Source organism: Punica granatum, chromosome 5, assembly GCF_007655135.1.
Source record: "Punica granatum isolate Tunisia-2019 chromosome 5, ASM765513v2, whole genome shotgun sequence".
In the NCBI taxonomy this organism is placed as follows: Eukaryota; Viridiplantae; Streptophyta; class Magnoliopsida; order Myrtales; family Lythraceae; genus Punica; species Punica granatum.
In genome coordinates, this window is record NC_045131.1 from 10,572,734 (window position 1) to 10,596,371 (window position 23,638).

The window sequence follows — 23,638 nt, forward strand, 5'->3', positions numbered from 1 at the left end:
GACGGTAACGGTAAGTTAGATTTAGGACCAATGTTGACACTTTTTTCCAAACTTATAGGACTTTGTTACCCTTTGTAAAACTTTTAGGACTCAAAGTCAAAAAAGGCCAAACAATTATGACCAACAGTGTCATTTTCCCTAATTTCAACTAGTGAGGATTGAATTCAAGATCTTTTGATCCTGACTTTACATCTTGACCACTACACTAATACCCCTTCCTCAAAAGAACTGAGATTAGTAAAGATAGGATTTTACATGATAAAATCCTAACTTTATATCGTGTTTTATAGTGTTTGGTTATAAAACTAATCATTATAATCACTTTCTAGATTAAAACTTTACAACGTAGTTGGTAAAAATATTGCATTCGAAACACGCGAAATTCTATGACGGTCGCGGAACCCAGAATTTACCTCTATATTATGACCCACATTTCAAGTAAATCAATATATTTACTAAATACAACAATCTTACATTACGACCTACTCTCCAACGAAAATGATCCCATAATTAAATTTTTTCCTACAATCTTCATATTCCATATAATATGACAGTACTCGAACCAATCAGCCTATGTGCTGAAACTTGAAACTGTGTAAAATGGAAAAGGGCAAGGAGAAACCACGTTCGACCAGATTACAGGCCTAGGAATTATAAAGCCGAACGAGGCCCAGTAAGGCCCAAAACAGGCCTAACTAGTTTAAAGTGGGTGACAAGATCTGGCCCACCTTGACTCGACGGCCTGGACTCAGCAGCGCCACCGCGTCTGGGCATACGTCCGCTAGCCACCGTTCCCCCCCTCACTGTCTCACTCTCTCCCTTTCCCTCTCTTTCTCTTCGTCGCACACAGACGCAGCGGCCAATCTTTTCACCTTCGCCTTTCTTCCCTCACCTTCCGGCGTCCTCTTCAGGTTTAGGGCTTCCTTGAGCTCGTCAAAGCTGGATAGACACCGAGGCGACCGCTATGGCAACAACCAGGATGGCCACGGCTACCGCCACTCGAGGGGCTCCTCCCGCTACTCCTCCGATGCCCCCCTGACTCACCACCAGGGCCGCCGGGGCAGCAGCCCCAGCAGCTTCCGCGTCAGCGTCAACGCCGGAGGCCCCCGCTCCTTCGACAGCCCGCCACGTCACGGCCCCCGCGGAGGCGGCGGGTTCCGGCCGATCGACGATCGCGACGGCGGAGGTGACCGGTACGGTCCTGGGGGCGGCGAAGGCAGAGGGTACGAGCAGAATTACGACGGACCAACACCGATATCCGGACAGAAACGCGGATTTTCTCAACCTGGTAGAGGTGGGCCGTCGCCAGGTATGCCTCGAACTATGTACTGTGCTTCAAATTTCCATACAAGAGCCCACTTTAATCTGTGATCATGTAGCAGTAACATAAAGTTTCTTTAATTGCGAGTTAAATGAACTGCAATGAACTCCGGAAACTTCTGGACATGGACGTTTTATCTGCAATTTTATCTTGTCGAGCTGCAATTGACCTCGTTTATCATTAAATAATCCATAGGAAGTCAGTCCGAACATGTTGCGGGTCAGTTTGGGAACTCTACTATTAGATAAAAGTACCTCTCAAGCACTATATGGAAGAAATTTATGGACTTTGGTTAATTTTCTAGCTGACTGAACTGCTTAGAGATTGTGTGAATTATGGACGTTTATCGAATTTCTGACCATTTTAACTATGCATGTCCTGTAGTGAATATAAATATCCTATCAAATGCCTTACTTTGAGCAATCGAATGATGGTTTCGTGCCATTACTGTCCTCTAATATTTTTCACAAAGCTGATATATATAATTTTTGTTGCTTCCTTTTCTCCAGATCACTCGGAAGGAGCTAAGTATGCTAAGCTTTTTGTTGGCTCTGTTCCAAGTACAGTTACCGAGGAAGATGTAAGTGTCTGATCCTTTATTTAGGTGCTACAATATTATCGTTGCTGTCTTTATTAATCTGAATTTATGCGAGGGAATGCAAACCTACATCTTAATCGTAAGAATCACGAAATCCTTTTTGTAATTATTCTTTCTATCAGCACCACATGGTCCCTTCATAATCAGAAATGTTATTGTTCATTACTACCCTTTTTCTGTCTACTTTAATTCGTTAAGCATATCTGCAGCTTACAAGCCATGTACAGTTCCATTTTACTTTCTTTCAGGCATGCTTAGTTAGTAACTCTGCTCTCTTTGGCATTAGATTCATAGCAAAGAAGGACTCAGAATATCTGGACTTCCATGTCGTGCATGAAATTTTCTTTGCTTCCGGAGTTTAATGTGCTTTTTCTTACTTATATTTCAGATTCGTCCCCTATTCGAAGAACATGGAAACGTGATCGAAGTTGCATTGATAAGAGATAGGAGAACGGGTCAACAACGAGGTACTAGGCGCTATTTTTGATATATGGTCGCGGTCCATTTCTATCTTATTCGAGGTCATTTGAGAGGCTGATGGAAGCATCGCTGAGCTCGTCTTCCATCTCAGTCTGTTTTGCAACAAGTAACGGGCTTTTGGTTTTGGGTAGCTATACTATCTTAAGACTCATAAACAAGACAAGTAATTTGCCATGAACCTATTTATGTACGTATAGTTGGAATTTGGAGACAGCTCCTGTTCTTCTATTGCAGCTACAGCAGTGGGGAACATGGACCTGCAGTTCACTAGAAATACACTGTAGTTTCCATCAGTGTTGCTCGACTGTACAAATCTAACAATGGAATACTGTTCTGGATGGATGTTAACTAATTTAAGTTTCAATGCGATAATTTTTCCAATCAGTGAATGGTGGATGAATTTTTCATTTTGAATGGCTTGGATGGAATGGTGGAATGTTGGATGGTGAATGATGTTGAGTGATGAGCTTATCTTCAAGTTCTAATCATTAAAAGGCAAGTGTTGTATGGCGATTGGTCGATGTTTTTATGTCATGATAGGATGCTTGTGATTAGTTCTCATAATTTAAGTCATTTAGAAGTGATTGCACTCATACTTTATGATGGAGAGATCATTGGTTAAGATTATTGACCACTTTAGTGGATGTGGATGTTGGTAGATGGTAATTGTTTGTAGCATTTTTTGTTGGAATTGTACGTAGTTCTTTCTATGGGTAGTGCTTTTTTTACACTTCACTTGCATCTCGTCCATTGAGAAGCTTTGTGCTGCTGGCCAGTTTACTCTGGCTATCAATCAAATGGAATGGGTGCCATTATGCTTTAGCTGATATCTTTTTCGCTAGCCGTGATATTGGAGGCAGTATTATGCAAATGTAATTTTAAGTAGGTCTGACATCCTAAGGTTAGTTATAGTCATACAGTATCTGTGTTATTACTGCTTATGGCTTAGAGGGAATCTTTGAGGTTGCTTCTCCATGTTATTCGCTTGATTCAAATCGTCAGCTTGCGCTATCAGTGTTCAGTTTTTAGGCAGTGGATGTATGTTGGTCTACCTTCTCATGATCACAATCCCCTCATCTGACTTTCGGGAGCCTATCTCACCACCAAAACTACCATTCAATCGATTCGAGCTTCTTTCCCCAGCTTGGCAAGTTCCATAGATTCTCCGCACTACAGTTACTTGATCAGATCTACTCGTTTCTCTTTTGAAAAAATATGCTGTCGTGAATCTTTTCAATTTAAGCTTTTCTGTTTTTCGGAGAGGCGTTTGGGGTGATGTTGCTTGTGTGAGCAAGCAAGTGCAAAGTGATCTGTGACATAGAATCTCATGCTCCGTACTTGAGGCAACTTGGGAGGCTAAATCATGCATCAGTACTCCCGAGGATGATGGTTAGTTCGTGTTCAAGTTTGAGAAACTTGAGAAATATAAATAGCTCACTTTAGTAAATGAGGAAGAGAGTTGAAAGGCATGGAAATGTGGACATGCGTCTCACCAATAAGTGGGTTGCTGCAGGAAAGGTATGGGGAAATTGCTGCAGGCTATATGCCATTTCTTGTGTTTGTTTCATATCAGGCAAAAGACCCCTAAGGTTAAAATCTCATTGTTATTAGATGGACCATCCATTACTTATGGAGGGCATTCTGGTCTATCATGGAGTATCTGATTAATTAGTATGCATTGGAAGAGGATGAACTTGCAATGTCAGCCTTCAAAGTACTTTTATGCAGTTGTCTGCTCTTTAGATTCCGAGAAGAAGAAGATCCTGTGTTTTTATTGCTCTATCAATATGAATAGTTTGGTGTATTCAAGCAGATTGACCCTATACAGTTCTTCCTGTACACTATTTTCATTTTATTTCTCATAAGGGACCTGCATCTCCCCTCTATTGAGACGCTATCTTGATGCAAAACTGAGAGATGAATTGTGAAGAATATGTTGGTGGGTTGAAGGGAAATTTCAAAAATTTGATTTGATAGGGCTATCAAGGTTATCAGGCGCCTGAAGATTGCTCCACTTCTGCACTAGTTTCTGGTAGTATATTATGAATATCCGTAGATTAAACAGCGATGTCAAGGATGCTACCCCATTTTCATGTTATTCTCTCGCTTCTTATGTATGTGATACTTAGAGCAGATAACATGAGTGAACCATTACTCCAACTTGCCAACATACTTAATCGGCCTTTGGGGACTTCTGAGTGTACAGTTCCTGGAGGTTGAAGTTATCATTCTCTTTTCTTTTAGACTTAATGGGGTGTTTCTATTCACATCTGCTGCCTGATTTGGTTTCCCCTTCTACTCATAATGGCTGATAGTTCATGTTAGTATAGAATACTTCTTTCTCTGACCAGGAGATTGTTCTCCTTATTTTTACCTCTTGCCAGATTATGTTCGTCTTATATTGATAGAATATTTCTCTTAAGAATGGACTGGGCTTAGGGTGATGGTAGCCTGATAAAGTTAGGATATATATCTTTTGAATGTGCAGGGTGTTGTTTTATTAAGTATTCAACCTCAGAGGAAGCAGATAGGGCAATAAGAGCTTTGCACAATCAGTACACTCTTCCTGGGGTGAGTTTCCTTTCTGTTCTCCAATCCCTGATGGCAGAGACCTTATGCAGCTCTACCTATCATTGTTTTGCAGGGTGTGGGCCCAATCCAAGTTAGATATGCTGATGGAGAAAGAGAACGCCTGGGTAACTTTTCAATGTCTATACTGTCCATGCCCTTATTTTCCTCTTTTTCTGGTTGGGTTGGGTCATTAATATATGTTAAGTCTGAATGCAATTTTATATAACGCTGATCATGGTTATGTTCCGGTTCATGGAAGGTGCTGTCGAATACAAACTTTTTGTGGGTTCGCTGAACAAACAGGCTACGGAGCAGGAAGTTGAGGAGGTTGTACTTGTGATTCCTCCATGTTATTTATTGAGATTCATATTTAGTTTGCTTTCTGTTCCGCTCCTGTTTGCAGAAAAATAAGTTTTGGAAACTTCACATATTCCAATCTTCAATTTTATCTGCACTTGCATCATCAAAGACTCCTAGCACCTGAGGTTTTGTGTACTTACTATGATGCCTATCTTTTCAGATTTTTGCACCATATGGTCGAGTTGAAGATGTTTATCTCATGCGTGATGATATGAGACAGAGCCGTGGTGTGTCCTTCAGCTCCCTCTTTTAGGTTTCTACTATATTTAGTTTTTGTAGTTTTGTTATCAGTTCACTTTTGGTAAGTTGAGATCAATATCTCATGCCAGTTGTTAGTTCTCATGTATCTTTCTAGGCCTCTGCTTATGTTTCTATGCAGTTAATGCCAATTTTATTCATTTTCTTTGATTATGAAGGTTGTGGATTTGTCAAGTATGCCCACAAAGATATGGCATGGGCAGCAATAAATGCTTTAAATGGAATTTACACGATGAGGGTAAGGACAGGCCTTTTGTTCTCAACACTAACCTTTTCCATTTATTCAGCCTCTACTCATTTTCTTTATATTTCTTGTGTATAGGGTTGTGATCAACCATTGACCGTTCGATTTGCTGATCCCAAGCGGCCGCGTCTTGGAGATTCGAGGTTTTTTTTTCTGGCTTTATGACTCTTCTGTTCCTGTATGATCCTTTTCAGTTCTTTAAGTGTGCTTATTTCTTGTTGGTACGACAAAGAAGCCTTCCGGTGCACACTTTCAGTTCCTCTGAGGATTTCAATTTCTCATGTTGCAGCAATATTTTCAGGGATGAGATCTAATTTTAGTGCACTACACTTTTGCTTCTTTTTAACCTTTTTACTCTGTTGAATTTGTTTCCAGGGGTGGCGCCACGCTTGGAGGCCCAGGTGCTGGTCCTCGATTTCAGTTGCCTGGAACAAGGTATTTGCATAATCCAATTTTCCTTCTACGTGAATGAGTAAATTAAGTTTGAATCATCCTCTGCTATTTCTCTTTTGTGTTAACGCTTTTATCTTCTTCTTGATCAATCCTATCAGACCTCCAACCAACTTCAATGAGCCTTCAAAAGATAGGGCTCCACCTAGTGCATGGAATCCTATGGGTATGCAGGACCAGGGTCCACCATCAAGTGTTGGTAATCGTGGTTATATGAACCAGTTACCTTGGAGCAGTGACATGGCAGCCTCTCTAAATCCTGTAAGATCATCCCTTCTCATGTGAATCTACTTGACTACTTTTTGCTATTCTCATTCCGAAATAATGCGCTCCTTTCAAGATGTCCTATGTTAGATATCTCTATAAGGAAGATTGTTCACCTGAGAAGCTTTAAGATTAAATTATGGCCCATCATAATTCAAATGCTTCTGTCTATCTGTGAGTGGTAAAGCCATATATCCGCAGTATTTATATAGACGTTCTAATATGGGAGCATTTAATGTGCCGTTGCTATAGAATGCTCATGGTTCAAAGAAAATTTACACTTTTATTGTGCTCATTACAGAAGCTTCTATATTGTTTATGTATCATATGTATGTATCAGTAAAGTTTCTTCTTCACTTGCACATGCTATAGAATGCTCCAGTGACTGCTCATGGCGGCCCCACCGATGGTCTTCTTCCTGCACCTATGGCACCACCCTCCTCTTTGCCTCAACAGGTACATAAAACATTACGCTTCTTTCTTTCCTGTCTTTGTCCCCTCGTGATCCTCACAGGAATCGCACTCATCATCCCTGTAGCAAAACTTACAGTTGCCTTATTTGGATGCAGAGCTTCAACCCGTCCTTTCAGCAATTTCCAGCTATCAGTCAGCAAATCTCACCTTCACAGAAGCCTCTGCAGTCTCCTTCCCAGTCATTGCCTCCAACATTACAACGGCAGCCCCAACTCACTGCCTCTTATTCACAGGCGCAAACTTCCTATGCTCAGGTGGGACCCTCAGGTCCTCTTCAGAACCCCAGTATCCCAACACCCTTCACCCAGGCATTGCCAACCCAGCCATTACTGGGCCCAGGTGTGCAGTCTGCTGCATCCTCTGCGACAGCACTTCAAGCCCCTCCGAGCATCAATCTACATGTCCAACCTAGGCCTTCTCCGCCCAATCAGCCCCATCAGTTTTTTCCTCCTGGACAACCACAGCAGTTTCCTCAGCCACCTCTTCAGTCTCCTTCACCTTTGGCCCAAATGCTGACTCAACAGACACAGGCTCTACGAGCGAGTTTTCAGTCGTCGCAGCAGGCCTTCTCTCAGCTTCAGCAGCAATTGCAGATGATGCAGCCTTCTAATCAAAATGTTGCACCTCAGCAGCAGAGCTCCCAGCCCGTGAATCAGCAGGTATATTCCTTGTTGCCATCCCAAATTTATCTCATGAACTTGCAGTGTGTAAGAATTGCTTTTTTCTAGTCTCAATGGCCGAAGAACATTCCGCAGACTGCACCAAGCAATTCTATAGCAGTACCAGCTGGAGAAGTGCCTTCTTCATCTCCTGCTGCTGCTGCTGCTGCTGCTCCTCCTGTTGTACCTGGAACCACAGTTACAGTTGGTCCAGTAAAATGTACTTGGACAGAGCATACTTCTCCCGACGGATTCAAGTATTACTACAACAGTGTAACTGGAGAGAGCAGGGTGAGTAAATCTTCTGTTTCTCAAATACGCTAATATGCCGACAGTGTTTTTCACTTTAAATGGATTATTTATTTTGAGAAATCTTGCAGTGGATTGAACCTGAGGAGTTGAAAATATACAAGCAACAGCAGCAACTTCAGCAACAGAAACCACCGGTTCAGCAGGCTCAACTTCTTAGTCAGCCTTATCCGCAGGTTTTATCAACACAAAATCAACAGCTACAACCGCAAGCTCTGTCTCAGATGCAGTTCTCTCAGCAGCCACAGCAAGCTCAGCCTCAGGCGCTGTTCTCTCAGCAGCCACTGCAACAGCATCCGCTAAATTCACCGGTTAGTATTTCCGCATCGCCTCCTGTGTTTGAGTTGCTCAAGAGATGCAGTCATTGATGGCTAATTTCCTCTGCTGATAAACAGTATCAAGCTTCTGGACCTCCGCCAAGTCGCCAAAATGTTCAGGTAAATATTCCGTGTTGAGATAGCCATACATTTGGACTTTAGGGGTGATCATGCCCATATCAAAAAATAAAAATCTGCTTTACTTTTGTTGGTCAAAAACTGAATGGGTCCTTATCTTCCTTCTGTCTCTCAAAATTATTTGATACGAACCGAATACATATTTCTGTCCAGGAACCCAGCTATCCCCAATATCAAGTAGGAGCTTACCCAAACAACGATCCCACAAGGTTTCAGCAGGTATCTAGAATTTCAATTTCAGCGGGCCTGCATTTTCACGAATGACCGTTGACACTTGTTTTCTGTTTTTACTCGGCCTGAAGAGTCTTCAGGCTGCACAAGATTGGATGTGGAAGAACAAACAACCAACAGGTCACCTTGCAAAGTCTTAACGTTCTGGTAGTTTTATTCCGGCATGACCGACTTATAGTTATTAATTCCTCATCTTATTGTTTACCTTTCTCTAATTTGCAGCCCCTGAGGAGTTGAATTGAGGCCTGAATTGTTCTTCCCAGTCGTGTAGGACTAGGAACAGGATGTTTGAACTCACCAAGTGGTTTGATGAGCAGATTTAATTTGCTATTTCCAGATTGCCAAGTCGGGGGATCAGCTGATCAAGGGCCGGAGGAAAACAGCAAATTACTTAACATTGTTAGAGCAGTCATATGCCCGCTTCGTGGGCACTTGTAGCAGTAGCACTGTAGCATAAGGGTCTGTTCATAAAGGCCAGTCATAGGCAGAATATAATCCGCCACTACTAAAGCCTGTGTACATTAATTTCTTACATAATAAGTCTTCATGAGCTATTGATCACCATAGAGCTTTTACATATTCGATCTGCTAGATTTCCAAGTCAGTCATAATCTCTCATTTCTTAAACTCGGGTTGGTAACTGTTTTCTTACTGATACTGAGTTAACTGAACTCTTAGTTGACAGTCCTACAATTGGTCCGAATTTCGCCATCACTCCCTGTCAGCGGCCCCAGCCTGCCCATCCTCAGCATAGACCTTGCAAAGTCCTCGAAGAAGGTCATAGGGTCTTCCACGTACGATTCAACGGTTCTCCGTATTCCGTCGTCCCCGGTCACTAGGACCTGATCAGAGGACAGCAGGCCCTCTCCTGAGAGAAGGTTAACATAGTACTGGTTATCGAACGTTGCTGGGGTCACGAGGTCGAGTTCTGCTAAAGTCGAGTTATTATCAGAATTGGAGCACAACAGCTGAAGCGAGAGGAGGAACCCGTAGTTGATCTCTGCACCGTCCAGGCTAGGATTTCCGTTGAGGCGAGAAGCGAATGTCGAGCACCGAGCCTTTCCAATGGTGTGGGCCCCTGCGAGGAATCGGGATTAGTGTCTCTCATAAAGCTTCGGTTGAATGAAAGTGAACCGAAGGGAAAGTATTACCGGAGAGAGCGACCATGTCGTCGAGGGCAAGCCCAACCTTCTGGAATTTGGCAGTTAGAGTTTGTACATTCGAGTTGGGCCCTGGGATGTTGTTGTTTGCGTCCTCCTTGCTCGCACCGAGACTGTCCCTTCTTCCAGTCTCGACTTCCCAACCCGGTCCGCCTGACTGCAGCCAGTAATACGAGTCATCTATCTCGTGAAACCATCCATGATTTGTGGAACGAGAAGGAAGTAAGAGGGATACATTACCAGGAGAACAGAATCTCTGGCGGCAATGGCAAGAATATCAGCGCAGGAGACGGTTTTCGGGCAAACGAACTCGAGGTCAGCTTTGATAAAGTCGATCACCTCGAAGCCCCTAATAGAGTTCAAGTTTGGGCCTGCTGTCTTTTCTCCTACAAAGTTGTCCGTGTCGTCTAACAGAATCGAAGCATCACATCCCTGCCAAGATAAGGCAAAGAAGTTAGTGAATATATGAAAAGAACATGACACAAACTTGATCGATAAATGGTAGTAACTCATGATGTCGCCACAGAACGGGTAAACAAATGTCAAGTTGTATGATCGTGCTAAGATTAGAGCAAAAAGAACTTATTGATCAGCCTAAGAGGCTCACATTAACGAAGCAATCGTGGAAGTGGAGTCGTAGCAGAGATGCGGCCATTCGAGGGTCCTCGAAGACCGCCTCCTCCACCCTCGCGAAGATGATGGCTTCTGCCTCGGGGCAGCTGGATGCGTACGCCCCGGGTCTTATTGTACTACTCCCGGCCCCGTCATCTGCACAATCTTTGGACAAGGACGGTTTCCCTCCAAAAGCAACTTGAACATTCAACTCAAGGTTGAGAACCGCTACTAGAGCGAAGAGAACAAGAAGGTGACTGATGTTCATGATTCGTATAGCCTTAGGTTTCAACTATACTTTGGCTCTAGTTGGTGGTCTATAGCATGTAGTCCTCTCGTGGGAGGTGTTGTTTGCTAGAGGAGAGTCTCGTATTTATAGACCAACTCGTACATTACAGCATAGGAAATAGGAAAATCTCCACTCACACATTCCGATAAATGATCCCTGTCTGTGACCCGAGCGCGAGCACTACTAGTAAAGTACAATGATACAGGTGATATACATAGTAATAACATGATTCTAGACAAATAATGAATTGAAAATTCACGTGTTTCCAGGACCACATAATATTATAATGATCCCAATGCAGCCTATCCAGCGAGTAAAAACACAGGAATAGTTTGTTTGCGAAGTAAAAGGTTCCTGGAACGGGAAACCCTGTCGTCGGGACCGTGACGAAACCTTTGACCCGGTGACCGCAAGTTGCTTACATTACAGAGAAGTTGCATGGCTTCAATTGCAGGAGCAGGAGATGGGAAAGCAGTTAGAATGCTGATGGAAGAAACAGGTGCTTTCGAATGGTAGAAATGGTCAATTCAGTTGCAGGAGTTACCTAATAGTTCCTTCCTTCATGCGCCACTCCATGAACACCAACTGCACCTATACGAATAATGATGTAATTCAATTTGAGACTCCCTTGGCAATGTCTCTGGCTTTGATATCTCCTCATTCAGTCAGATTAAATATGGGCCTGAGCCCAAAATCAGCAAATTAAGTTCATTGGGCCTAAGCCCATATTTAAAATCTTTGAGGAGTGGCCCAGAGCCCAAAACCATTAACACTATTCTAATTCGGCCTGTCGCATTTTGAGCTGATCCCCACTCTTATCTTCTGTTTGGATGGAGGAATCTGGAGGGAGAGGATTATGCTTATGCAGAAGAGTGTTATTTCTTTTTTTTTTTCTTTTTTTTTGGGGGTAAATAAAGAGTGTTATTTTTCAAATCCTTTCATTCAAACCGGGAATTTTTTTTAACATCAAATTTAAAAGGGGATTTAAAAGAGATTTTTATACTTCTCATCCGGATACTCTTCTCTAGATCCAACCATTCAATAGAGGCTTTGAGCATGTTGGCCCACTATTGAACTTATATCGGGGACCTTTTTCTCTTTTGGCTTTATTTCTTTGCTATATGAAGACAAATTAAAATGATATATCAGGAGGTCGTAGTGCCAAGGACGGACCGAGTGGGGGCTAGGGCTGGTAGTTGTCTATTCTAAAATATTCACACTATGAGGAAATTTACATATAATTTTTTAAAATTAAAAAAAATTCTTTATATTCATCCCATAACTCGAAAAAAACTATTTTATTATTCATCTCCTTAAGTATATTGCCTTCCGAGTCCAAATCCTGGGTCCTTCCTTTGTAGCACATTGATAGTTGTCCTTACATGACAATCAAGAAGTTTCAAATTTTATTATCATAATAGGACTATCTGTGTCTTTCTATTAAAAATGAGGATTTTTTTTGTTATATTATGTACATAAACTCTTTCATTCAAAAAAAAAGCATAAGTGCCAAATTACACGTCAGAGCTCTCATGGAAGACAGAGAGAGTTCGATTGGAGATGCTAATCGGCCCAATTACATATCATATAATATAAAATTTAATATTCTTTTATTTTTCTAGAAACCGCACTTTAGAGAAAAGGGGTTATCAAACGGAATATTGCGCAACTCCTCACAAGGAGTTGAAGTATTCTGTCTCTCCTCAAAGAAGTAGAATTACTATATATTTATTTATGTAAAAGAATTAAAAATGTTGTCATATAGAAGCAGCTATAGTCAAAATAATATTTCATTGAACATATATATATATGTGTGTGTATGAATTCTATGGAACTGTAGGAGATGATAATGATTAATGCAATATACTTACTTTCTCCCGTCCTATATATACACACATAATTTAGTTCTTATCGTTTCTTCTGACACAATGTGCAAGTAGCTAGCTAGGCCATAGGTTATATATATATATATATTTATATATATATATATAGCTATAAGTTTGATATTAATTGATGCGGTCCATTCATATGGTTAATATTTGTTAGTCTTAGGTTAGATGCCCATTTCCAAACTTAGGGTGGTCAACACTCTTTAAACGTAGTACCTCGTTCGGGAATACATGTATATTATATCTATCTCTTATATTTCTTGCTCTTCCATAACTAAGATATAACTGTGTTCGGTCTATAAATATAATTCTAATTAAAGACAAGCATTCACTCAATTATCTACCAAACAGAAAAGGATATATGTGTCACCTTGTGCACCTACTATTTTATTATTATTATTTTTATGAAGCTCATGCACCTACTATATTAAGAGCTATTCATAACCAAAAAGTAATTTAATCAGGATAAGGAATACAGAAAAAGCGCTTAAGCTCATACATACATACATACATACAAATATATATATACACGTACACACACGAACACACACATAGAGAAAGTAACGTAATTGTCAAAAGATTTTATGAAGGCTATATAAAAAGGGCAAAAACAAAAAAACAAAAAAAGAAAGAAAGAAAGAAAGAAAGAAAGAAAGAATTATGGGCAACGCGGGGAATCTCACATCGATGATATTCTTTCAAAACCAAAAGGGCTTTTGCACAGGTTACAATGCTCCATGTAAGTCAATCCCTGCCATGGAAAATAATAACAATATGAAATATATATATATATATATATATATATAATTAATTCCCAATCTCTTTTACCAGAGAAAAATTGCATGGCACATGACATGAGGGGGTTGGAGGAAGAAACTTCAGAAGTGTCTCAGAGTACACGTTTTTGACTTTGATGAGAAGCGTTTACATGACAAAGGGATCAAACTAGGGTTTTTGTTTCTCCATAACATATCCATGCATGGCTTCTCTTTGTGTGTCTGTATATTTAGTAAATATTATTTACTCTTTTTCTGAGAAAGGCTACTGAGGCTACACACTTTTTTTTTGGTGGATTAAGGCTACAGATATTAACTGGAAGGATATATCGATGTATTCTATATATGAATTGAAAATTAATAAAATATTTCTTTATACATAATTACTGATTTCAGAGCATTCAATTCACACAAGAATATCTACAAATAATTAATAGGATTAATCATACTATTTTTTATCTAGACATGTATGTGTGCGTGACATACATATATATACATAATCTTGAGCTATTCATTTTTACACCATTTAATCTATATATGTATACCATGATTTATCGGCTAAGAGGTCCGCATATATTATGCTAAATAAGGAGGTTCTTTTTTTTCTGTTTTTATGGGGACGTAATAAATAAAGTTATTTTTTAATTCCAAGTATATGAGTATCGCATTCTATAGACCCATAAGGCATATGTACGTGCATCGATACACAACCAAAGACAACAAAAGGTTAAATATGGACAAGATCTCAATCAATAACTCCAACTGATGATAGGAGAGTGGGAAAAGGTGTAATCATATTCCCCCATGAAATTGCTCCAGAAATGACCATATCATAAATATATCTCAGCCCCATTCCCTCACCTTCCCCCCTGTCTCTACGCACCCTAAGCTATTATATAGAAATACACACATTGCTCCCATCATGCAATCAATGAGGATACAAAAGCTCCATGACTTCATCATAACTTAAAAGAAAAGGAAAAGAGTACCCATTTAATAGAGAGATTCGTCTTGATCAAGTTATCATTACGTATATGTATATGTATGTATTTGTTTCTCCTAGCTAGCTAGCTTGTAAATCTTGTTTACATGATATGTATTCATGCATGATCTAGTCTAGGCATTAAATTGTATGCCTTATGTATTAGCTCCTCTGCTCATCTCGAGGCTCTATATCGGCAGTTAAAGACCTAATTAATAATTAACCGCTTACATCAAACATACTTACTTTTGTAGTAAGAAAATTTTAAAACCGATGGAGGATCCGTAAGTACTTTCACTGAAAAACAAAGAAAAAAATGAAATGGAAAGCGACAATTAGATGAGGTCCATTCACGTCGTCGTAGAATTAATGGAGCTAGCGACATGCGGTTTTTTTTTTTGAAAGGAAACCCTAATCCTGGCCTCTACTGATGGATAACACAGTGAAACTAAAGGATATTATGACTCTTATAAAAATGGGGATCGAGATATGTTAAATCTTAGCTCTTCATATAATATCTGAATCGTTGGTCGCTAAGTATCTTCCAGTTTACAAAAGAATAAAGTACATAAGGAAGGAGCAAGCTAGCAGCTAGTCACAAGAACGTCAACATCGTCGAGCCAAAAAGCTATAGCTAGTCATTTTTCCCCGAGGTTATATATATGATCCGGAAGGTTGTAACACCAGGGCTCTCCAAAAGGCGACCCCGGTCGCAAGTTGTTAGTCAAAGAGTTGCATACCTCCGATCATCGAAAGTTTGGCACGCACCAACGTTCTATGCCACCATAGATTTTTCGACATTTCTCTGAGATTTGATAATAATCATCTGTCAAGTATTTCTGCTTCGGCCAACCCTGAAAAATCATGTTCTACTCCTTGGGCTCCTCTCGCATCCGTGTTGGCACAATGTCTTCAAGGAGCCCGTGATCTCTTTGCAATGCGGACAAGGAACGAGGTAGAGCTGAGGGCCTTACAAAATTATGTGTCTGAGCTTGATTGAAGCTCGGAATGGATGGGGAGGAACTGATAAAACTAGCAGAGGCAGAGCTACCGGTGTTCACAGAGGGCGCCGAGCCATATAAATATTGATGCTGCTGATGATGTTGATAAAAATTAGATTGTGGGTGGAGAAACGATGAGGTAGTTGAGGACAGGCCAAAGCCGCCACCAGCGCCATAGGTAGCTGTTTCCGGTGAGAACCCAAGGCTGCCCCTAGGTGTTGCTGGGGTTAGATGCGTATGCTGACCTTCATAGGTCGTAACAACAATGGATGGATCTTCAGAAGATCGCTCAACTCTCTTCTTCACTCCACATCCTGCACTAGTGCAACGATAATAGCTCCTGCGCATTTGAACCCAAAACTAAACAAACAAAATTTTTCAAAAACAAAGTCTTCGCATAGTTGTTAAGATGTTTTAAGTTACCTAATCGCTGCATATTAATTCTATTAACTTGTTTAATCGTTGTATTATTCACTCGACTTTTTGAATCTTTTCATGTAATGACTTTATCATGTTTTTGAATCTGTTAAAGTTCTAGCATGCAACTAAGAATCACCTTTCTAAATTAAAGATTGGAGCAACTCTAACTCAAGAATTTTTCCATTTATAATCTACTTGTAGTTCGATGATTATATATAGCGAGCTCTACCTAGAGATGACACAACACAACACAAGAAGATTCCTAACTCAATATAATGCTTCATTAGCCTAGTTATCTTAAAAGTATCTTTTTATAAAAGATTGGACATATTAGGCGTTCAGTAATAAATTAACGCCAATGATACATAATGCTTATATTATCATTGGCGATTTGTGAAAGCCAAGGACAGGATGATACCTCGGGTACGGGCTGTGTTTGACAGCCTTTTGGCCGTACTTCCTCCATCGATACCCATCATCTAAGTGGTCGACATCACTCTTTGTCATGAACGCGAATCTTGGCTCTCTCTGCCTCTTCTGGTTCTTCTTCTTCGGCTTCAACCTAAAATCCTCATTGTATATGAGTACCCCGAATTATATTTTGTACTTCATCAAACATAAGCAAAATCCAAGCTGAAATTAATCCTAGAGTTCATGCATATATGCACTCTTCATTCTTAAAGTATATAGCATATTATAAAAATCGGCTATTCATCCCTTTTTTCCATTCAAATCAAAAACACATATTCCTATTTGCAACAGTCAAACCCGGAAAACAATATGAAGAGGAAAACTATATATATATATATATATGTATGTATGTATGATGAATAATTAATAAAGGCTAAACACAAAATGTCAAACACAGCGAAATCACACTTGTTTTTCAAAACTCACTGTTTCTTAGTCTTTTCTTGATTATTACCCTGCTCCTCTTCCTCCTCCCCCTCCCCATCTTCCTCTCCGGCAGTCTTGTTAGTTTGCCCTTCGTTGGACGAAGGAGACAGCGACGACGAATTGGCCGGAGTGGGCGGTTGTTGGTTCGCCGCGTCCGACGACTCCATTACCGTGGACGCTGGGGACAGGAGCGGTGGCGGAGGCTGCGCTGGCAGCTGCAACGGAGGTGGCTGTGGCGGCTGGAGGAGATCGAACAAAGAGTAAGCTGCGGGGCCAGAAACGTAATCTTGGACGCCTAGTAAATCCATGAAGCCTAGGGAGCCCTTCTCCGCATCGCACGGCAAGCCGAACACACCACCCCCGAAGGCTCCCGGGATATCGAGGTGGAATGACGGGCTCGCCCCCGAGGATGAGCTCTGCTCATGCCTCCTCTTGATCAGCTCCTCCGCATCGTCATTGAGAGGCTTCCGATCCATCTACAGATACAGATACAGATAAAGATGTCGATATGGGTATGCCGATCTCATGAAGGTTATCATGGGCTTCACTTGAGCTTGGATCTCTAAGCTAATAGAGAGGTTTCAAAAAGAGAGAGAGTTTGGAGTGTGAAATGGAGTTGAAGGCTTTCTCTTGGAGGACAGGACAGCTTAATGGATGGATGCGGGCATGGCGTGGAAGATTTTGGGTTTGACCGGCAAATGCCGGTTGTGGTTCTGTACGGAAGCAGGGTTGGACCGGCCTCGGCAATTTAATGCAGAGCCGACCGACTAATATTTGTCGACGCCCGGCCACGCGGATTGTTGACCGGTTCACCGGCTACCATTGCAGATGTGGACGGGATTCATATCACACTTGAGAGCAAAAGAAAAATATTTCTTTTTTCCTTTTTGGGTTCTCTTTTCGCGGCTCCATATTTAAAATTTTTTTTGGCAAAAAAAGAAAAGCCTTTTTCATTCTGGTTAAGCAATCCAAACATGATGGAATTTGTCCTCTTAGACAGGACCAAATTTAATATATAAAGTGTGTTTTCCTTATAATTTTACAAGAGATAGATCCGGTGTATCGATCTATCGGTGTTAACTCGCAACATGAGATGCAATCCCGTAATTTAAAATCTCAAGAAATGCGAAAATTGACATATGTTTATTAATCTACTGTCATCATAAGTTTCCGATAGATGCTTGCGTGTTTGTCTACCCTTCTTTGTTGTCTAGAGGCCGGTCCATCTACGCCATGCAACCATGCGAACTCTCGTATGATTGATGGGATTCTCCCGGTTTATGATAAGAGAATCTATATATTACAAGATCGAAAGGCACACTTCATGACATGTATATGTGTACTAGCCTTAGGTTGACCACATGCGTAGATCCCTGTGTTCTATTGTAGACAAATTGATTTTGTGGAGAGAAAGTGCTATCACAGTTGAACATGTGTTTTTCCTTTAATTAGCAGTTCAATCGGTGCAAGGAAGACAACACTTCTCTTCCCGAGTGAGCTAAGCTTTAAATTTCAGCTCCCTATTTTCCATCAGTGCAATATATATTTAAAGAGTACCTCAATCTGGTTTAGTTCATGTGTTCCGACACCTTTCCATCTTAAATAAAATTTCGAATTTGAATTTTTTAAATTGGAAAAATACACCATTGGAAGAACTTTACTCTTGAATAAGTCGATCCACCTCAAAGATAAATTAGTTGGGACTCATTAAATTTTCAAATATAAGGTGATTCATATATATATATATATATATATATATATATATATAGTGCAAACAATGGGTTCCAATAGAAAGACATGAGATTTGAGAAGATAGCTTTCGCAAGGAAAATTGGCTAATAATTGGTGGCTTTTGGGCCCATGAATTAGCGCACCGAGTACTTATAGGTGTGGCTTAAGGTACTTGTATTGATGGAAAAGAAGGTAAAAGAGTTGGTGATTAATCACTTTCTATGGGCAAAAAAGATTATAAATGGTGCACGAGGAGCACACTTTTCTCGATAAATTGTGTGCACAAAGGTTGTTGTCTTAACTGCTTCCATAAAGCATGCCTGCTAATTTAAGCAACATATTCTGTGCAACTTATTAACTCGACCCAAGATGATGATCATATGTACGTCTTGATGGTCAGCCTGATGAGCTATTCAATCACCAAGAGATCCGACTTTATTAGATTGGGACCGGAAGAAGTGTAACCGAGCCGAGCCAAGTAATACTTGCCATACGTAAGTTTGGCTTGACTTGAAAGTTCGACTGAGCTCATCTTATGCCAATTATCAGTTTCTAGAACTTAACTTTCAGGCTGTGGAATTTCCGTGTTGGGATTTTTCGAGGAAATATTATTCAAAAAACTTATTGGTGAAAATTTTCTCGAAAATTTTTTGGACTTTTCTAGGGATTTTTTTTTAACCCAAAATATTACCACCAATATTTTATTACGCCCGGAAAAAAATTAAGAAACAAAAAAAAAAGAGAGTAATGAAATTAAAGGTTTAAACTGCCCGACGAAACGAGAGAGACCAAAAAGTGTGCATGCAAAGAGACAGACAGCTTCCCCCTCACCTCTCTGGTCTCTGCCTCCTCGACAAAACTCAACCATATGCTATCCTCTCCTTAATTCATTCATTCATACAATAATTTTTCTTTTTCTCCTTTGTAATTAATTGCCACATGTTGAAATTAAATCGATTAATCTCCCCAAAATTACACGCAATAAATTGAAACATTTCATTATAGCGTGTCTGGGTACAAAATATGACTCAATTAGATATCTCGTTTAGCCTAAGATTATTCAATTCGAAGGCTCATGAAATGACACATTACGTGTGTGACGGTGCAATTTTTCGGGAATTAAATTGACAATGTACTATACGCACAGCAACAAAAATTATTGAATCCTTCTGGTCCCTCAGTGGCCCCAAAGCTCTGGCTGGGGGGACAACATGCAAAACCAGTCTCGGGCCCACACACGTAAACATCGATCTCTCAATTCCTATTGATTCGTAATTGCTTTTGCTTTTAGTCGGGAAATTGAATTGGATTGATCAAATCGATCTTCTTCTTCCTCCTCTTCCTATTCTTTCTTCTTCTTTTCGAGTGTCAAATCATACAACGGCTCATCACTTTTTTCTTCATCAAAGCAAAATCGCACTTCTTTCTTTCCGGGATGCACTATTTGGCAACCATAAGTTTTGACCCCATATAATCCATATTCAAATCACATCGGTCTATTAATAAAAAAAATATCTTTAAATAGCATATTTTTTTATTTATAAAACTGAAATGCAATACTTCAAAAAAAAAAAATAGAGGCTCAATAACTTGAATCATTTTGCGTTGATTATTAAATATTTGTTAATACATGACGATGATGATGTGATTGTCTATATATATATATATATATATATATATCAATCTCGGTTGCTTCTAATGCACGCCCTCCAAATGTTTGTGCTTTTTCTTTTTCTTGATCTCTCTTTTCGATTCCATTTTCGTGCTTTTCGTGCTTTCTTTTCATACAACAGGGCCGTGAACAATTAAGATATATCTTTGAACACCCACCCAAAGAGAGAGAAAAAAGTCTCGAACCCTTTATATATAACCCAACCAAATTATCTCTTAATTTCGAGATAGAATTGATTATTATTCTACAATCAAAATTTTAGCACGATCGACTAATATTCGATATATATAGGCTTCCATCCATATTACCTATTATTGAAATATTCTTATTTTCGTTTTAATAAAACCCTCCTTAATTAACATCAATTGATTTATGTCAAGTCAGAGATATATGCACATTCTTGCATAATATGAGAAGATCTGAAGACTCGCAAGTCACATGCATGATGTTAGTAATTATATTATTATTTTAGAAAAAAGATTTTTTTTCCCTATATATATTCAGTAAATTATATATTCACATGACAACGTTACGAGATTTATGGGGACTCTTGGAGCAAAATAGCTTGGTTTACACTTTATATATATACACATACTCGGGAATCAGTCACTTGATTATGATTTCCAGGTTTTTTATTAATATAAACACATATTAACAGCTGGCAATGATGAGATTAATGCTATTTAATATGCTATCACCATCTCATAATAATAATGCAAAATAAATAAATAAATAAAAGGTAGCACTTCGCATGTAACCTATTTTCATATTCCCTAATATTGTAAACAAATATAAGCACGGACAGATAAATTTTAAGTTGCATCATATAAACATTCACAAGGAGGTCATCAGGATATAGGGAAATAAAATCACAGAGAAGGGGTCAATTTGATCTGGTTGGACCGTGGGACCCGCGCAACCCGACTCTCAAATTCAACTTTGACCCAGAGGAACGATAAACTTTGACTGTGGATGGTTTAAGTTCTTCTCGATGGGGGCAGAGGTCAAACCTTTGAATGTTTGTTTGTTGAGGGACATACCGAAACCAATAACTTATTGTCGAAGCAAGCTTATACGGGACAGGACACATACATATTATAGCTAGCTAGGGGCATAGTTGAGGCTGCCGGTCGAAATGTGATTGTTTAATAAGTTCGAACGCCGCTTAATTACGAAGTAATGATAATAATAATTTTTTTCTGAATATTTATGTTGTACGCGAAACAATTGACTTGCTTCAATCGTCCCATATGGGAATTCATGGAAAGATATTATGTTAAGACCCTCTATTGCTAAATGAAAATATATAATTAAGGCACAGCCTCTGTTGCATTATTTCGATAGGGTATTCCTGGACACTCGTTTACACTAATTTCTTCCAATATTTGTTCTTTTCGGAAAAGTTCAAATCTATCCAACTTTAAGTTTGATACGAGAATATGATTTAGTTAGATTTTTATTCTAAAAGAGTTATTGCAGTTACATTACATATAAATATATATATACCCCCAACACATATAAATTCGAATAATTTCCATTATATTAACGCAAAAAAGATATACTATGTTCCTTCATGCATTAAGATCATTTGTGAAATATATAATTGATCTTCCCATTGACAGTTTCAGTTGACCATGTGAACGGCCGATGATTCAGTATCACCGTCGAGCCCCTTTACGTCGTCTGCAATTGAATTACAAAAGGTTCTCTCTACTTCTTTTTCTCTTTTATTCGGCAAATTAATAACGAAAAGGTTCCCTTCGATGGTCAGTAATTTATGATTGTCCTCAACAAACAAAGATTCGAATCATTACACTACGGAAGAAAAAGTTCATTTCTCTATCTAGCTAGCTAGGGCATTAATTTATAAATACACGTATATGTATGTATACACACACATATATATAGGTATATATAGAGACTCCAACTGCTTTCTTGATTACGGATCTCAATGAAGCTGAAGCCACGTAGATATATACGTATATTTTCTTCAAACAGACCAAATTTATACAAACATAATCCACGAATATATGTGGAGTAATTTGCCCCAAACAATTTTAGAACTAATTTCCAAATGATGAGAGTTTATCTACCGAAATAAAAAATGACGAGAGTTTAATTAATGAGGACGATTATATATGTATGTGTGTACATATATATATATATTGTGATTGATGATGATGATATAGTATCTAATGCATGTAAATATAAGGCAGTTTTCATTCTGATTTTTTTTTTTAGATCGGATCCTGCTGCTGGGACCAACAATTTATTTCTTCTAATTTAATTATAATTATGCCCCTTTTCTTTCCATCATGCAGCATGCATGCGGCCATAAACGCATTCTGCATATAAACTCAGCTCTTTTTTTCTCTTTATCTTTGCGGCTCTTTAAACGGAAAAAGAAAGTGGGGAGAAAAAGGAAATGGCTATGATATGCCATGGCATAATTAGCATAATAATTTGTAAGAAACCATAGCGCACGTATTAGATCAAATGACGATAGAGTTTACTATATACAAACCAGTTTTTACTATGTTGGTAAATCCCTTTGCATAATTTTTAATACGTCATGCATATGATTTACATGCAATCTATATGCATCTTTTGTGGTCCTACATATATATCTATATACTATGTATCCATTTATTATATATAAGTGGGTGTAGCTTTTCAAGCTAATGTTGGTGTTATCGACTAAAACGAACATTTTCCTTCTTTTTGATTAATATATGTTCTATGAAAAGATTCTACGGAACAACCACTGGCCTACTGCCCTTGATTATGCTAAGTATAATTCCTAGCGCTATGTCCTCTCAACAAACTTGTCGAAATTTATTGCGGATAGACTCAGGGGCAGGCTCAGTATTTCAGCAATTTTTGTGGGCAATTTATTAGCACCTATCGGCGGTCCGGAGGATCATCACTTGGTTCTGATACAATTATATATACGATAACTTACTAATTTATTTGGATATCAAATGTCATAAACTTTAATAACCCAAAAAAAACATATATATATATATATATATACACACACAGAGACAGTTGCACCATTCATTCAATGAATACTAATGTGCTTTATAACATATTAAATCCTTTTAAAAAGTATCTAATAACTCTGATACTATTTACATATAATAAATGACCTTGAGTGCATGTCGCTGAAATTATATTATTGTCCATGGCTATGATGTAATATTACCATGATGACTTAGCAACAACTCTTCTGCAGTTTAAGCAGTGGCTGCCCTCTTATTTTCTACTTGCATGTCTATGTCTTTAAAAGCACATGAATTTAGAAAGGAATAAATAAGAGACGGAAAATAAAAGGGGAATCAATAGGTTTATTAGTTAATTTTACTTTGAAAGCGATGTCACATTATCATTTTATTTTATTTTTTTAACAAAAGAGATATGGTCATAATATAAATTAAAAAATAAATAAACGAATACATATAATCTCACGGGTAAGAAGCAGATCTGAAATATCTTTATTCTTAACGATAAAATGTGTACCACTGTTCAATTCCAT

General features: G+C 39.0%; 3 protein-coding genes across 4 annotated transcripts; 1 reads left to right on the forward strand and 2 right to left on the reverse strand.

Annotated features, from left to right (window-relative positions):
* The first annotated feature begins 766 nt into the window (after positions 1–766).
* On the forward strand, positions 767–9,238 carry LOC116207819 (flowering time control protein FCA). 2 transcript variants are annotated; one of them, XM_031540912.1, is made up of 19 exons: positions 767–1,309; positions 1,831–1,901; positions 2,308–2,386; positions 4,888–4,970; positions 5,044–5,095; positions 5,230–5,297; positions 5,491–5,557; positions 5,747–5,826; positions 5,911–5,975; positions 6,208–6,267; positions 6,384–6,543; positions 6,919–7,002; positions 7,116–7,679; positions 7,776–7,970; positions 8,060–8,299; positions 8,384–8,425; positions 8,597–8,662; positions 8,746–8,794; positions 8,897–9,238. In XM_031540912.1, the coding sequence occupies exons 7-19, from the start codon at positions 5,530–5,532 to the stop codon at positions 8,914–8,916; spliced, it is 1,653 nt and encodes a 550-aa protein (XP_031396772.1). In that variant the 5' UTR covers positions 767–1,309; positions 1,831–1,901; positions 2,308–2,386; positions 4,888–4,970; positions 5,044–5,095; positions 5,230–5,297; positions 5,491–5,529; the 3' UTR covers positions 8,917–9,238. The 2 variants fall into 2 exon arrangements, with proteins under 2 accessions (XP_031396772.1, XP_031396771.1); XM_031540911.1 differs by having other exon boundaries at positions 769–1,309; positions 7,749–7,970; positions 8,897–9,235.
* Positions 9,239–9,315: 77 nt separating this feature from the next.
* On the reverse strand, positions 9,316–11,369 carry LOC116207821 (peroxidase 40). Its single transcript, XM_031540913.1, has 4 exons — positions 10,442–11,369; positions 10,075–10,266; positions 9,826–9,991; positions 9,316–9,752 (listed from the first exon to the last, which is right to left on the reverse strand). Exons 1-4 carry the CDS (start codon positions 10,712–10,714, stop codon positions 9,349–9,351), a joined length of 1,035 nt encoding a protein of 344 aa, XP_031396773.1. The 5' UTR covers positions 10,715–11,369; the 3' UTR covers positions 9,316–9,348.
* Positions 11,370–14,870: 3,501 nt separating this feature from the next.
* LOC116209494 (WRKY transcription factor 23-like) lies at positions 14,871–17,343 on the reverse strand. Its single transcript, XM_031543145.1, has 3 exons — positions 16,701–17,343; positions 16,222–16,365; positions 14,871–15,723 (listed from the first exon to the last, which is right to left on the reverse strand). Exons 1-3 carry the CDS (start codon positions 17,174–17,176, stop codon positions 15,252–15,254), a joined length of 1,092 nt encoding a protein of 363 aa, XP_031399005.1. The 5' UTR covers positions 17,177–17,343; the 3' UTR covers positions 14,871–15,251.
* Between the last annotated feature and the right edge of the window lie 6,295 nt (positions 17,344–23,638).